This window comes from Ceratotherium simum, chromosome 1, assembly GCF_057802395.1.
Source record: "Ceratotherium simum simum isolate JZ-2026a chromosome 1, ASM5780239v1, whole genome shotgun sequence".
Classification (NCBI taxonomy): Eukaryota; Metazoa; Chordata; class Mammalia; order Perissodactyla; family Rhinocerotidae; genus Ceratotherium; species Ceratotherium simum.
Genome location: NC_141900.1, coordinates 24,566,247 through 24,583,703, shown reverse-complemented (window position 1 = coordinate 24,583,703; position 17,457 = coordinate 24,566,247). Strand labels below are relative to the sequence as shown.

Here is a 17,457-nt window from a genome sequence, read left to right as displayed (position 1 = left end):
TTTATTGAATTCCAAGAGAATATTCTGTCCACTGTACATTTATTAGGATTTGAGAGTTACGTAAGTCTAGGTAAAATAAAACATTGGTGATACCGGCTCAATACAAGGTTGACAGAATGGAAGCCATATTGTAGAAAAGAAACCATATTGTAACTTTGGATGACCTCTGACTAACTCTGGACTTTATGGCCCCTCCCAGCTGCTATAAGTTGATAACTTTGTTCTTTTGAGTTCCTTAGGAATGTGATGACCCCAGGGCAGAGAGTCTATGCGGATAGCCATCATCAATGACAACTGAAAGATCAGGGTATAGGGCATTGCTCCAGTCTCTGATGCATATCAAGTAAAACAAAAGACTGCCAGGAACTAAGACCAGAGGGATGCCCCCAGCCTGGGACCAAATGTCTCCCCCACTGGGAAACCAGCCCCTATGTAACTGGCCTGTAGTGTTTGTTCTGTAAGGTGGTTCTTTGAGACGTTAGTCAGCCATCTTCCCCCTTGCTAGCAAACTGTAATAAACTGCCCTTTCTTTTTCACTATCTTGCCTCTTGACGACTGGCTTTTGTCTCGTGGGGAGCCAATTGTGCCCTTTGTGTGGTAACATTAGTATCCAGACTTCCACAGAACTTTGAGATTTTAGCTGCAAAATATTATGTCCTGCAATGAGTGTGATATTGTGATTTATAAGAAATATATATTTGATCATTCACATGACCAAATATATTTGATCTTTGTCCATGGTTCCTGGCTCACAGCTTCCAAAACCCTTGGAATTCCCTCAGTGATAAGAGCAATCTTTTTGTCATAATATTTCATCTCTTGTCCTCAGTTCCAGAAATCACTTCAGAGCCATAAAGGTCAAATGGGTGTCTCGTTATTCATAACAAGCTCCACCACCACTAGGTTTATGTTAATGAGTTGACTTTTGGAAAGCACCTAAGGATGGAGCTTGTTGCCAGAGGAAACAATCATGAATACGATGTGAAGAGAATGTAATGATTTCCAAGGAGGGGAGAAGGGCTAGAGGTTGAATCAACCACCAATAGCCAATGATTTAATCAATCATGCCTATGTAACAAAGCCTCCATAAAAACCCAAAAGGATGGGGTTCAGAGACCTCCCAGGTTGGGGAAACAGAATCCTTCCACCTGCCACTGTGCCTGCCCTCAAACTCCATGAGAATAGAAGCTTCTTTGTTTGGGACCTTGCCCTATGTATCTCTTGATCTGGCTGTTGATGCCTATCCTTTAATATCCTTTGTAATAAACTGGTAATCTAGTGAGTAACACGGATTTCCTGAGTTCTGTGAGCCACTCTAGAAAATTAATCAAACCCAAGGAGAAAGGGTTTGATTGAATTAGTTGAAAATTAATCAAACCCAAGGAGAAAGGAGAGAAAGGAGAAAGGAATCTCTAATTTATAGCCAGTTGGTCAGAAGTACAGGTAACAACCTGGACTTGCGATTGGCATCCAGAGTTGGAGGGAATCATTGGAACCTCCAATTTGTAGCCACTAGTTCAAAATCACTAATCACAACCTGAGCTTGCAATTGTCATCTGAAGTAGAGGACAGTCTTTTGGGACTGAGCCCTTTACCAGCAGAATCTGATACTATCTCTGGGTAGACAGTGTCAGAGTTGAGATGAATTGTAGGACACCCAGCTGGTGTCTGGAGCATTGTTTGGTGATGTGGTGGGAAAACCCTCCTCCAAACATTGAAATTGGGTCCAGAATCCAAATAATGAGTAAATATTAGTTTACTATTTACTATGTTTTGAAATACATGAGTTGTATGCTTCTTAACCAGAAGATATTATATAAAATATGATGCACATAATGTCTGCAAAGATGCAGGAGACCGTGAACATGGAAAGAGCTTTGTCCACTATCTTTTACCCCATTCCAGGTGGTGGCCCTCTTGGAGTTTTGCAGTACACAATCACTTGCTCTCAGGGACTGCAGGTATCCACTGTGTCCTTAAGCAAAAGTGCCCTGGTGTGACCCTCTTAACTTTTCTTATGCACAGAGAAGTGGTAGTTTCAATGAAATCCTTAAATGTGCTCAATTGACTTACATATACGAAAGACCTGTCTCCTCATCCCCAAAAGCTTCTAGAATGAAAGGAAAAGAAAAAGTTTATGAGCCTTTAATTATACATCAGAAAATTTTGTTCAAAATGAAGCTTTTATAGGGCCTTAATTTAATTTGAGAGAAAAAAACAAACCTTGGATATCATCCAAGAACTAAAGATCTCTCTTCTCTCTTCTGTCTTCCCTCTTCTCTCTCTCTCTAATCTATACCATATTTTGCATTATTAGCATTGCATTTTATACATAGTCCATGGTCCATAGTCTCTCTCTCTCTCTCTCACACACACACACACACACAAAAGTTGATACATTATTATCTACTGTAACCCATATTTTATTCAGATGTCCTTCATTTTTACCTAATCTCCTTTTTCTATTCCAGGATTCCATCCAGGATACTACATTACATTTAGTAGTCATATCTCTTTAGGCTCCTTTTGGTGTGACAGTTTCTCAGATTTTCCTTGTTTTTCATGACCTTGAGAGTTTTGAGGAGCATTGGTCAGGTATTTTATAGAATGTCTGTCAGTCAGGATTTGTCCGATATTTTCCTCAGGCATTGATGAGAGGAATGCGTTTTTGGGCAGAAGACCACAGAGATAAAAATCTATAGACATTACATTCTCATCACATTGTATCAAGGCTACATATTATCAACATGACATCACTGTTGATGTTGCCCTGATCTTTTGGTTGATGGAGTCTTTGTCAAGTTTCTTCACTGCAAAGTTATTCTTTTTCTTCCCCCTTTCCATACTGTAATCTTTGGAAAGAAGTCACTCTGTGCAGCACAACTTAAGGAGCAGGGAATTTTGTTCCACTCCTTGAGGGCAGAATAGCTGCATAAATTATTTGGAATTATTCCGCAGGGAAGATTTTTCTATTCTCTCTGTTTACTTACTTATTCAATCATTTATTTATGTCAGTATGGACTCATGGACATTATTTTATACTTTGGGTTCTAATCCATTACTACTTTATTTTTTTGTTGCTCAAATTATTCCAACTTTGATCATTGGGGTCCCTTTCAGTTGGGTCTTGTGTCCCTTTGACATACCCCATTAGTGTGTGTGTGTGTGTGTGTGTGTGTGTGTGGTATGTGGGGGGGCAAGTGAGAATTACCTTACTTTCTGGCATTACACAATGCTATGAGTTCATCTTATGTATTCCCTGCCCCCTTCTTAGAATGAGCCATTTTTAAAGGAGCTCTGCTTCTTTTCATCAGAGGATGGTATTAAAAACTGAGATCTGAGTGCTAGATGTACTCATTGTAACTGGAATATCATTGTTTTTAGGCCCTCTTAGTTGATAGAGCAAGGAAGTATATGTGTATGTATACACATATCTATAAATATCTCCCTATTTAGCCCTCTTCAGCTATATTAATCTAAATAAAGAGTTCATACTGATCCGTCTAACACTAATCCATTACCGTATGGCTCATTCTAGCCTCCTCCTTCTTATCTGTAACCTCCTGCTCCAACAATATAAACCTGGCTCTCACCATCCACCATCTATTTATTTAATAGGTTAACTACAATATATACATATAGTAGTTTAAGAATTATTAAATGTACCCTCATGGTAAACAACTTTATCACCTAGTATACAATGCTTACATACTGTTCCTTTTGCCTTTATTCTTTCAGACTCTACTCATTTCCAAAATTACTTAGCTCTGCCTCTTTCGCCCCACCCACTTCTGTTAGGTTGTTTCATACATTTAGTATACAGTTAGATTCTCTTGTCCCATTCTACATCCTATCCTGGGTTCTCTCAACCTCCTAAATGCTTTTTAAGAATATTTTGCATATATTAAAGCTCACTCTTTGTGATGTAAAGTTCTATGGATTTTGACAAATGCATAATGTCACTCACAATTACCATCATCTATCATTGTAGATCCTACAAAATATCTGACCAATACTTCTCAAAACGCTCAAGGTCATCAAAAACAAGAAAAATCTGAGAAACTGTCACCCCAAGAGGATCCTAAGGAGAAATGACTATTAAATGCAATGTAGTATTCTGGATGGGATCCCAGAATAGAAAAAGGAGATTAGGTAAAAATGAAGAAGATCTGAATAAAACGTAGATTACAGTAGATAATAACGTATTAACATTGGTTCATTAATTTGACAAATGCAAATACAAATGTAAGCTATTAATAATAGGGAAAACTGGATTGAGGTATATGGGAATTTTCTGTACTATCTTTGAAATTTTCTGTAACTCCAAAACTATTCTCAAATAAAAATTTTATTAAAATTAATTACATCAAAATGAATCTATAAACTGAAAGCAGTCATATCAAACTAAAATAGAAGAAAATATCTTCAAGACTATAGAGTAACGAGGGATTTTTTATTTTTATGAGGAAGATTGACTCTGAGCTAACATCTGTTGCAAATCTTCCTCTTTTTGCTGAGGAAGATTAGCCCTGAGCTAACATCTGTGCCCATCTTCCTCTATTTTGTATATTGGATGCCACCACAGCATGGCTTGATGAGCCATGTGTAGGTGTACTCCTGGGATCTGAACCCACAAACCCCGGGCTGCTGGGCCGCTGAAGCAGAGCATGCAAACTTAACCACTATGCCACCGGGCTGGCCCCTAGAGTAAGGAGAAGTTTTTTTAACAAGATTTTTTAAAGATAAAAACCAAAATGGTAGCACTCAATTAATTCAAATATATTGAAAAATAAATCTCTGTTCATCTCAAAGTAAGGGAAAAAGCAAACCACAGACTGTAAGAAAATAATTTCTAAGCAGGTGGACATCAAAGGGACAAGGATCTAGGATATATGAAGAATATCCACAATACAATAATAAGGAGATAAACTGTACATAGGTAAGAAAAATAGAGAGTGGTGGCAAAGACTATGAATGGGCGGTTCACTGAAAAGGAAAATAAAATTAACAAGAATTTGAACAGATAAGCTACCTCATTATCCCTGAGGACAATCCAAATTAAACCTATGAGAAACAATCAAAAGTCTGACAAGCATTGATAAAGATTGGAGCAACAAGACTTCTCCCTCAGTGCTGGAAGGATCTAATTGACACCACCGTTCTGGAGAGGAATTTGGAATATTTACTACATTAAAGATGCCAGTAGCCTACTATCCAGGAATTCAATACCTAGTCACATACATTACAGTAGTACTTTAAAAAATATATTAACCATCATTGCAGTAAAAAATAGTTTTTATATTGCAATCCCATACACACATAGTTTTTTCAAGGAAAAAAGTTCCATGAAACAATACCCTTATTATGTGTGATACATTTGGAAATTTTCTTTTATTATCTTCTCCCATTCCATTCCATTCTTTTGTATTTCAATTTTTTTAAATCAGGGAGGCATGTATATTGCTGAATTTTTGTAACAATGAGAAAGTGTAATACTTAGTTATTTTTCAAGAGAAGAATGAATGTAGAGTGAAAATTAATGAAATAGAGAAAATTGCATCAGCTTAATAAAACACAAAAATACATTAAGATACAATTTAACTACAGAATGACACGTGTACATAAAATTTAAAAATACACGAAACAAAATTATGTATTTTGGAGTGCAAACAAATTTAATAAAAGTCTAAAATATGCACAGGAGTGATAAACTTAAAATTTGAGATATTGGTTACCTCCAGGAAGTAAAGGAGAATGGAATTGAGAAATAGTACAGCAGTGTCCCCTTATCTGCAGATAGGTTCCAAGAGTCTCAGTGGATGCCTGAAACCATGCATAGTACCAAGCCCTATATATACTATATTTTTTCTTATACATACATACCTATGATAAAGTTTAATTTATAAATTAGGCACAGTAAGAAATTAACAACAATAACGATCAATAAAATAGAACAATTCTAACAACACACTGTACAAAAGTTATGTGACTGTGGTCTCTCTCTCTTAAAATATCTTATTGTACTATACTCACCCTTCTTGTGATGATGTGAGATGATACAATGCCTACACGATGAGATGAAGTGAGATGAATGACATAGACACTGTGACATAGCCGTAGGCTACTTTTGACCTTCTGATATGTCAAGAGGATCACCTGCTTCCCACTGTGGTTGACTGCGGGTAACCGAAACTGAAACTGCGGACAGCGAAACTGCAAATAAAGGGGACTACTACATAAAGGAGGTTTTAATTACATTTGTAGTTTTATTTCTTAAGCTAGAAGGTAGACACTTGGGAATCCATTTAGTATTCTACTTTTAGCGTACTTAAAATATTTCATTATAATAAAAAAAGGAATGCAATATTCAGAAATAAAGAGAAATCTCTAAAAAACTGTTGTGATACTTATCTTTGCATAATAACTCTAATCAAGCTAAAACGATTAATTCAATTTTGGTATCCTCCTAGAGTTAAGATATGCCATATGTTCCATCATTCCATCGAGTAAATTCTTCATATTTCTATCTGGATTTCAACCTTTATTAAGCTACCATAAACTGCTCAGTTTTCCTTGCCACTGACAACTCAGAACTGACTTGATAATTTTTTTATACATAAGAAAATGATTTTGCACAACCACATTATCTCATCAAAATTCTGCGTGTAAACCTGGACTGATTAAAGAGTAAACCCTCAGTTGCATGTGGCTATTACTCAAGCTGAATCTGTTTAAACATTATGTTTAGCCCAAGCAGAAAGATACTTCCATTTTCAGGTTTTTGAACAAAAAATAAAGTATCTTTGAAAATTAATTCAGGGAGCTGAGGCGTGTGAGCTGAGTTGCTCAGTTTAGAAGAATAGTACATCTAGACAACATTTTAATAGCCCAGTAGCACAGAATTCAATGTGTAGATCTTTATTTTTATTAGCCCGCAGGCAGATCTGATTTATTTAAATCAATGCTTAGTTTTCAAGGTACACTCCATCTATTTGAAATTATAAATTAAATTGATGACAAACATTATCAATGACCCTACAGTTTATCTGTGCCTTGGTTAACTGATGTCCAAATGGAAAAGACAGATGACAGGACAGCAAAGGCTATTTGACGTAATGAAGACTGATAACTTCTGCCTTTGTGGAGTGAAGCACATTTGCCATCAATTTAAATTCCAGCAGTTTATTTCCAGCAGAACCAGACAAAATAAGAAAGTATAAGGAAAGGAGCTGTACTTTCAAAAAGATCTGAATACTGTAACTTAAAATGTCAGCAAATGGAATTTTTATATTAAATACAAATAAGTGAGGAAGAAAAAAATGAAAACACATGATTTTTGTATTTTCCTCCAATTTGAATGACTAATATTGCTACTACATGATTTTTTAAAATTTCTAAAGTGTGTTATATTTTGGTGTACAAAATATGTTTCCTATATGTAAAATACGAAAAAAATTACCTCCCATGATCCACAATCCAATATCAGAAATGACATTACTCATATCATTGCAAATATTAGTACATCTTCATCAATTTCATCCATTGCCTACTCTCACCCCTACAATCAATATAATTTTAGTTTGCTGCCTTTTCATGTATTTAAAACAGTGTCATGATTTTTGTAGCTGCATACTTTTCTATACGTCTGCTTTTCTCCTTTTTTGCTTGTTCTGAATTGATTCTAAGTTTTTTTGTTTATTCTCTTTTACATATTTTCAATCCACTTGTTTGACAGCTATACACTCTATTTTCTATCCTTTTAATACTTTTGATAATTTCATTTTTTTGATGGAATTTTAACAAAGTCTGAAGTTAATATTTTACGTCTTCTCCAAAATATTAGTGTTACTAGAATATTTTAATCCTAATACCACTCTCCTAAGGTTCACATACTGTTTGTCTGTATTTTAGGTCTGTGCCTTTTTGTAATCCCATAAAGTAGATTTTAAAAATTATTTTAGGGTCCGGCCTGGTGGCGCAAGCAGTTAAGTGTGCGCGCTCCACTGTGGCGGACAGGGTTCGCCGGTTCGGATCCCAGGTGTGCACCGATATACCACTTGGCAAGCCATGCTGTGGCGGTATCCCATATAAAATGGAGGAAGATGGGCATGGATGTTAGCCAATGGCCAGTCTTCCTCAGCAAAAAGAGGAGGATTGGTAGATGTTAGCTCAGGGCCGATCTTCCTCACAAAAAAAAAAATATATATATTTTATATACAACTTTCTTATTCATATTTAACTTAAATGCTTACCTATTTCTTTTCTCATTGTTCCTTTTTGCATTTCTTGATTCCTGAAGTAAATTTCTTAAAACTTTGTTAAATGAAGATATATTAGTGATTTTTATTATCTATAAAATCCCTTATTTCACTCTCTGTAAAATATAATTTTGCTGGGAACACAATTGTAAATTTATAGAATTTTTTTCCTCACAATACTTTGAAGATATTATTCCAAGGTGTTCTGGCTTCCTTTTTTGTCATAAGATATCTGCTGTCAGACTAATTGTCACTCTTTTATAGGTGACTTGCCTTTCTCTCTGTCTGCTTATAAGCACTTCTCTTTGTGTCTGGTAATGTGCACTTCCACACTGGCATATCTAGGTCTAAATTGTTTGGTATTTATCATGCTTAGGCTATGTTGTGCTTTCCATATCTTTAGATCATAACACACATCCCCTCCCCACCAATATTCTCTACTGCCCATATTTGATATAGTTTATAAAATATACTTTGTATTTTAATATATCTGCTTTCTTTGATGAGAATGTAAGCTCTATGTAGGAGGTAATTTTTGTTTGTTTCATTCTCTTTTGTATTTATAGTGTCTAAATGTGTGTGGACTTCATGTGAGATTTAGAAGTAAAACACGTGACGATAGATGAGTGTACGGGAGTTGAAACTGTTTTTGCGGGGGCCAGCCCAGTGGTGTAGTGGTTAAGTTCGGCACTCTCTGCTTAGGTGGCCCGGGTTTGGGGGTTCGGATCCCAGGTGTGGACCTACACCACTCATCCGCCATGCTGTGGTGGTGACCCACATACAAAATAGAGGAAGATTGGCAACAGATGTTAGCTCAGGGCAAATCTTCCCCAGCCAAAAAACAAAGAGACTGTTTTTGAGGGGAAAAAGCATGATCTAGGAGCAAGAAAAGAATATAATTTATAATTATAAATAATACAAATTCATATAATATAATATAATATAATATGTAATATAAATACAAATTATATAATAATATATAAAAATAATATAAATCATAAGTATAAAATATTATAAATTATTTTCAGTTCTATGAGTAGCAGAGTAGGTAACATTGGACAATCTTCTACTTTAGTTTACAAGTTAGGCAAAACATTTTAAACCTGCTTGAAGACATGAGAGAGCCAATAATATGGTAAAGAACTACCAAAAACAAAGAGATATACATTAATATACATGTATACATTAATATATATATATGTTTGTGTGTGTGTGTGTGTGTATATATATATATATTTTCAAGAGTATTGTGTAAGCAGAAGGAAAATGATCCCAATCAAATCTCAGAGGGGAAAAGAGTGATTGATTAATAAAGAAAATAATAAATATGTTGGAAAATCTATAAGAATAGCAGATGTTTAGAGCAAAATAACTGATTTGGAGGTTTAAAACATAGGGAAATTAATACACATAATAACAATGGCATGTAAGTTAGGAGAAGAGATGATAAATGATCTAAGGTCTGTAAAATGTCTAGACAGATGTCAAAATTACAAATTAATATTAGATTTAAGGAATTAAAGAGACATACAAAGAACAGAAGAAGAGTACATAACTTCCAAACTAATTAAGGACAGTGCAATAAATTAAAAATACTTAAACAAAAATAAGGCAAGAAAATAGGAAGAAAAGGATCATAAGCAAGTCAGTCAAATAGCCCTTGACAATATGGTAGCTTTGAATTAAAGATATGTTATTCATTTATTAAATATTAGTGGGTTAAATGCTATAATTAAAAGAAAAAGGTTTTAAGGTTATGAACAATAATAAAACTGAAATAAATGCTACTATAAGTGATATAAAAGACATCTAACACATTAGTAAAGTAAAAGGATGGAAAAAAGTATACCATACAAACTTAACTAAAAAAAAAAAAGCTGGCATATGATACAGTAACTATACAGAAAATGATTACCTGAGAAAATGATATAAAGTTGAAATCAATAGGAAAATATGAGAACTTTAAAAATTAACAAAAGTACAAGAAGAAATAGTCAGTTCCATATACATAGTGAAGGATTTTAATATTACTCTTAATAACTGATAAAGAAAGAAGAGAAAATCAGTAAAAATATAGAAATCTTGAAAATCATGATTAGCAGATAATATAATAACCATATCTAGGGCACTCCACCCAACTACTGCAGAAAACACATTTTTTTTTGTAACTGCACACCAAACATTTATAAACATTGACCATATTGTGGAGCAGAAGCAATCTCAACAAATTTCAGAATTGAAGTCATACTAATAATGTTTTCTGAACACAATTCATTAAGCTAGACATCAATAATAGAATCAAAGAGAATCTCTGCATGTTTGAAAATTACTTCTAAAAATATTTCCAAATATTTCATTGGTGAAAGATGAAATCTCAATAGAAATGAAGACCTACATTGAATTAAATCTAATGAAAATAGCAAATGATGATAAAAATTTGTGAGATGCAGCTAAAGTTGTATTTAAAGGAAATCTATAGCTTTAAATGCATGTATTATAAGTGAAGGAAGAATAAAAATAAATGAACTAAGCAGTGATCCTAAGAAGTGTTTAAACGATCAAGAAATTAACACCAAAGAAAACTGATGGAAGGAAATAATAAAGATAAGAAAAGAATTGATAAACCAGAAAACAAATATCAAATTGACAGTCAGTTCTTTGAACAAACTAATAAAATTGACAAACTCTTGAAGAAAATTAACAAGAAAATAACTAAGCCATACATAATTAATAACAAGAATAAAAAAGAAGATATCACTAACTGTCCTATAGACATTAACAAGATAATGATGTTATGACAATACACTTGAACATTTAGATGGAATAGAAAAATTCCCAGAAGAAAAAAAAAACAACTGGTAAACTGGCCAACAACAACAAAAAAAGAAAAACCTGAATAATAATGTAAATTTAAAGAAAATAAAAGGCTTTTTCTTAGGAAATGAAACTGCAGGACTTAACAGTTTCATCAATGAATTCTGAAAAAGTTTTAAGAAACAAATAATTCTAATAATATACAATATCTTCCAAATGAGAGAAAAAGAAATATCACCACCCTGCACATGTTTTAGGAGAGCTGATACTGACATTGATATCAAATTCCATTGAGTACAGTATGAAAATAGAAAAATGCAAGCGGATCTCATTTATAATCCCAGATTTTTAAAAGTCCTAATAAGAATATTAACCAAAAATATGACCAGAATAGCTTTATTTTAGGAATACAAGATTGGTTTAGGATTTGAACATCAATGTAATTATTACATTAACACGATGTGATCATCTCAATTGATGCAAAGTAAAAAATATTTAATAAAAGTCACTATCCTTCCATGATAAAAGAACTTTTAGCAACTAGTTACAAAAGGTGATTTTTTAATCTGATAAGGAGAATTCAATAAAATAAAAGTAACAATAATCATCGTACATGTTGGTGACGTTGAAAGTTTTGTCTCTGAGAACAGAAACAAAATATGGATACTTTCATCGCTTCTTTATGTAACTTTGTACTGGACGTCCTAGACAATGATAAAAGGTAGGAAAAAAATGTAACATTTAGAGAGAAAGAAATAAAACTATCATAATTTATAGCTTATACCATTATCTAAGAAGAAAATCTAAAAGTGTCTACAGATAAATTATTAGACTAATAAAACAGTCTAGCAAGATTGCTAGATATAAACTCAATATTAAAAACCTACATTTCTATATAGCAACTACAAGAATTGGGAAATGAAATTTTAAATAGAGTACCTTTTACAAAAACATAAAAATCCAATATCTAGGAATAAATCTAACAAAAGATGTGCAAGAACATGAGGCAGAAAACTATAAAGCATTGTTGAGACACATTAAGGGAAGCCTTAAGGACAATTCACAATTTCATGGATTAGAAGATCCGTTAATGAAAAAATGTCAGTTCTCCGTAAAATCTACAGATTCATGCAATCCCATTGAAAATACCAGCAGGATTTTGTGGAGAATAGCAAGTTGTTTCTAAACTTATATGAAAATTCATAAGATCAAGAATAGTCAAGAATAAGAACAGCGGAAGGCCTTGTGTTACAAGACAGCAAGATATAAATTTATAGTAATTACGGGAGAGGCTTGAGGACTAACAGTCCTGGGGATGTAATGTACAGCACAGTGACTATGGCTAACCATACCGTATTATACATTGGAAAGTTGCGAGGAGAGTAGAACTTAAAAGTTCTCATCACAAGAAAAAATGTAGTAACTATGTGTGGTGATGGATGTTAACCAAACTTATTGTGGTGATCATTTCACAATATATACATATATCAAATCATGTTGTACACCTAAAACTAATCAATTATAGCTATATGTCAATTATATCTCAATAAAAAAATAGACAAACATACAATGACTAGAAAAGAGTCTAGACCCAGGCATACTATGAACACTTGAGTTTCAACAAAGGTGGCACTGCAGAGCAACAGAGAAAGGGCAGTCTTTTTAATAACAAGTGCTAAGGTTGATTGGTTATCCATATGGGAAAAAAGTGAAATTTGAATGCTATCTTATCTCATACATACAAAAAGTCATATCTAAGTGGATATCTGATCCAGCTATGATTGGCAAAACAATAACATTACTAGAAGATAACATAGAAAGCTCTCTTCAGTAACTTAAGGCCAGATTTCTTAAATAGGATACAAGATGCACTAATTTTAAAGAGAAAATTTGTAAAATTAAGAATTTCTGTCCATCAAGACATCATCAAGAGACAAGTCCTAGACTAGGCCAGTAAATTTATAACACATATAAATGACAACAAAATCATATCCAGAATTTTTTTTTTAATTCTATAAATGAATGAAGAAAAGGCAAACAATAGAAAAAATGAGCAAGGACCCTAGCAAGCAATTCAGAAAGAGGATAATCAAATGGCCAATACACATAAGAGAAGGTGCTCATACTAATTAGCAATGAGGGAAATTCAAGTTAAAACTAAAATGAGACATCACTACACATTTACCAAAAATAGGTAAAATTAAAAATACTGATTAGGAATTGGAGTGGAGGAAGAACAACGGGAACGTGCATAAACTTCAGGTGGAAAGACAAATTTGCACAGTTTGAAAAGCTGTATGGCAGTATCTTTTATGATTTATCATATACATACCCCATGAGTTAACAACCTAAATCCCAGGTATATATCAAACCGAATTGCATGTGTTTTGCACCAAAAAACATTTACAAGTGTGTCCATAGTAGCATTTTTAAGGTCATGAATGAAAAACAACTGCACTATCCATTAACATTTGAATAGGGTCATATATTTTGGTATATATGTATAATGGAATACTAGAGCTATGAAACAGATAAATCTCATATCATAATATTGAGTAAAGAAGGACAAGAAGAATACATCCCTTTTATTCAAATCTTATTAGGTTCATAGTGTTTACGGATGTATGCTTACATTGTTAAACTATCAAGAAAAGCATGGAAGTGTTTACTTTTTGTGGGAGGTAGGAGAGTGGTCAAAAGGTAGGTTTTGTGGAGGGCCTAGCAATGTCCTATTTCTAGACCTGGGTGTTGGTTACATGAATATTTGCTTTGCGATAAACTGAGACGCACATTATGTCTATACACTTACCTCTATGGGTATTACATTTTACAATAAAAAAGGTTAGCAGTAAAAAAAAAATTAATCAAGGGGCGTGAGAAAGTAGATTCTGGAGGCAGTAAATCCAGTTATCTTCTATGCCAAAAGTGTAAGAACTTAGGCAAGAATGATTTTAGAAGACAAATAAAATAAAGGACAGGTAAAAAGTCATTCAAAAGGAGAATTAATATAAAAGTAAGACATAATTATAAAATAAATATACCACAAGTTTAGGAAGAAGAGAAGTCTGGGATTAAATGATTTTTTCCTACCACATAAGATTAGAGGGGCATGGGCAAAATCTTTAAATTTTCCGAGTCTCAGTTTCTTCACCCATGCACTGGGAAAAATGATGTATATGGCACAGAATCACATATATAAATAGAGATAAAAGACATGAGTGGCTAAACACATGATTTCACAGAATTTAGGAACTCAGCGAATGCCCCTTCTCTTCCTTCAATCTATTTCTCCCACTTAAGTAATCTTATTGATGTGAAATTAAGAAGTAATGCTATAACTCATCATTTGTATATTAGAAACATGTTTAAAAACTGAAAATTACATGAAAAGGGAGTAGGTTCATGACGATTTTTGGAAGTTTATTTTTGAAATGTACCCTCCATTTTAGTTCAACTTAATGTTTTCACAGAAATCTCTAATAATGATATCGCAGGAAAGATTCAAATTCCTTTATTTAAAAAGAGTGAAATTAAAACAAGGCTTTACATGATTTTGACTCTAAAGAATTTTAAAAGTATTTTACCCTAAGATTATTCTGTATGGGTATCATTCAGCAATCTTGCCTTTGTCCAGGCACCCATGCTTCCTATTATCTCTAACCAACTCAAAGAGTGGTTACTCTTGCTGTATGAAGAACCAAAACTACAGATGTATCATGAACCAGGTAGAACTCTTTCTCATCCCCAGCCTCTGGGACTGCAGGATAGAAATTTTTAAAAGAGTAACAGAATTTATAAGACTTTTTTTTTTTCCTCTCATTTAGAATGGGGTCATCTGCTTGAGTCTTCGGAACTCCAAAAAGCCAATAGGAAACAACTGAGGACCCAAATAAAAATGATCTAAGGAATTGTGTACTTCAGCCTGGCTGTTTTCTAAATTTTAACCAAAAAGGATAAAAGAAGATTCTTTAAACAAACCCATTTCCAGGCTACATAGTAAGAAAGCAGAGAGGAATTCTGGACAGAAGCCCTAGCCAGAAGAGCTTAAGCTTGCCTACTATCTCTGTGCCATCTTCCTGGAAAAATAAAAGAGTTGGGAGTCAGCTGGATGCATGGATATACAAACAGTAGATGTAAGAAAACATCCATCTATTTTGTATTTCCATAGACACGTACATATGACAATTTGAACATTAAAAACTTTACTTAAGTAATTATTGAGACACATAAAGAAATGTAGGCTTGTGCTAATTTACCTGGTAAGTGTACATTTCTTAGGCATTTTCTCTGACATGTTTTTAACAGCATCATCTCTAACTATGAAGGATAAAAGGTATAATTTATGGGCTGTATCACCAGACAAAATAATTAATAAATATATTATTATAAGTATGCAGTCCAATAAGGTAGACACTAACCATGTGTGATTATTTAAATTTAAATTAACTAAAATTAAAAATTCAATTTCTCAATAAAATTACCCATATTTCAAATGCTCAATATCTACACATGGCTAGTAGCTACTGAATTGAATAGTGGAGATTATTTCCATCATTACAGAAAGTTCTGTTGCATGGGGTTGATCTACATCATAGTCAAGTCAGGCAATTTCTCTGGTTAATTTAGATTCTAAAACTCTTCCTTTCTTCAAGAGCAAGATTTGGGTATTTTCTTAAAATGATTTAGATGTTGTATTGTATGATTTAGAGTGTGGTGTGACTGCTATAAACATGGAAAAAATAGCAGTGGCTCAAGCAAGAGGTAAATAGATAGTCTCTTGAAAACAGTCCCAATGGAAGCAATTCGCTCCATGATGTCAGATAATCCGGGCCCCTGCTAGCCTGCTGCTTTGCCATCTTCCTTATGCAGGTTCTGTCTCATGTTCCGGGATGGCTGTTCCAACTCCCACCATCACATCCATATTCCAACAAATTGGCAATAGGGACAGAGGAGGAAGAGCATTCTCCTTTTCTTTTAAGCACGTAACTCTAAAATGGCATACACTGCTTCCTTTCACATCTCATTGGCCAAAAATTAGTTCCACAGCCACATCTAATTATGAGGGTGCCCAGGAAAATAATCTTAGGCTTGGTGTCTGTGTGCCCAGCTAAAATTTCTATTTCTATAGGAGATAGGAAGAATGGACATTATTAATGCACCTAGCAATCTCTCCTATACTTACCTACATTTTATATTCTCTTATACATACAATTGAGTTTTCCTGCTTCCCTCTATTTATAGATATTCTGGTAAAGATGATGTAAAATTTTTATTGCAAACCTCCAGAACATTAAATAAGACATTTATATTATCACCTGAATTCTGTAATAGAATTCATATTATCAGTTTCAAGTTCCATAGCCCCGTAAGCAGTGAGTTACCCCCAAAACAGAAAATAAAAATTCACTCCCAGTCTGCTAAACGCTTGATAGAAACAAAATGTGTATACAAAAATATCTTATGGCTGACCCGCTTACTGATTTTTGATACGCAGGGAAATCTACCATATGCCATCTCTTCACTTATGCCTAAAAGCTGAGTATTTGAAATGGAAATCTATTCCTGCTTAAATTATAAAATAAAATCCTATTAATATAGTCAATTTTTGCACAGAGAAGCATGTAGTAAGCATTAATTAAGAAATGTTCTACATAGTGTTTAATAAAAGATTGATTTAATAGAACAGGGTATTGTGTATGTCAACTACTCTCTTCCCTACATTAAAATATAAATGTAAGTTAAATAGAATTTATATGGATATAATTTATTGTAATAATAATTTCATGTAAATTCTTAATAATTGAGAAATTGCTCTTAATTCAGCCCTTTCTATTCTTTTGAGATGGGTTACATGAGAAGAAAAGTCAGATTTGCAGATTCTTTCATTTTTTTGAAAGTGAAATAATAAATGGATCTTCATGATAAATAGTATGGCTACACAATTCTCTAGCCTGAGAACAGAAGCCTTCATTTGATGACCCTGAGCTCATGATCTACAAAGTGGCTGGCACCAGAACACACTTGTGATAACAAGGTCAGATTCGACATTGCTATCTGTTCAAATAATGAGCACTTCATTAATAAAGATATAGGGAGTACTGAGTCATTTCCTAAAAAATGTTCATTTCACCTGGTCTGTTCATCAATTATATGATGTGGTACCAAGACTGTATAGTATAACAATAGAACTTTTTTTCAAGGAAGTAGAAGTTATTTTAAAAAATCTCAAGATACGCCTCTAAGCTATTGATAGGTAAATATAATGTCATAGCCCTCTTGACATTTCAAGCATGAAATATTTCTTCACCAAATCATTCCCCATGTGTACCATTTCTTCACATCTTTACCCTTTACCCTCAAATTATCTCCTGTTCTGTCAATCTCT

At 33.6% G+C, this 17,457-nt stretch overlaps 1 protein-coding gene across 2 annotated transcripts in view; it reads right to left on the bottom strand.

Annotated features, from left to right (window-relative positions):
* Nucleotides 1-17,457, bottom strand: part of LOC147918159 (uncharacterized) — a 255,295-nt gene that overhangs the window by 59,017 nt on the left and 178,821 nt on the right. For both annotated transcript variants that reach the window (XM_087443769.1, XM_087443741.1), the window contains exon 3: nt 6,034-6,213. In XM_087443769.1, the coding sequence (XP_087299895.1) occupies nt 6,034-6,213 (180 nt within the window). The remainder of the gene's footprint in view (nt 1-6,033; nt 6,214-17,457) is intronic.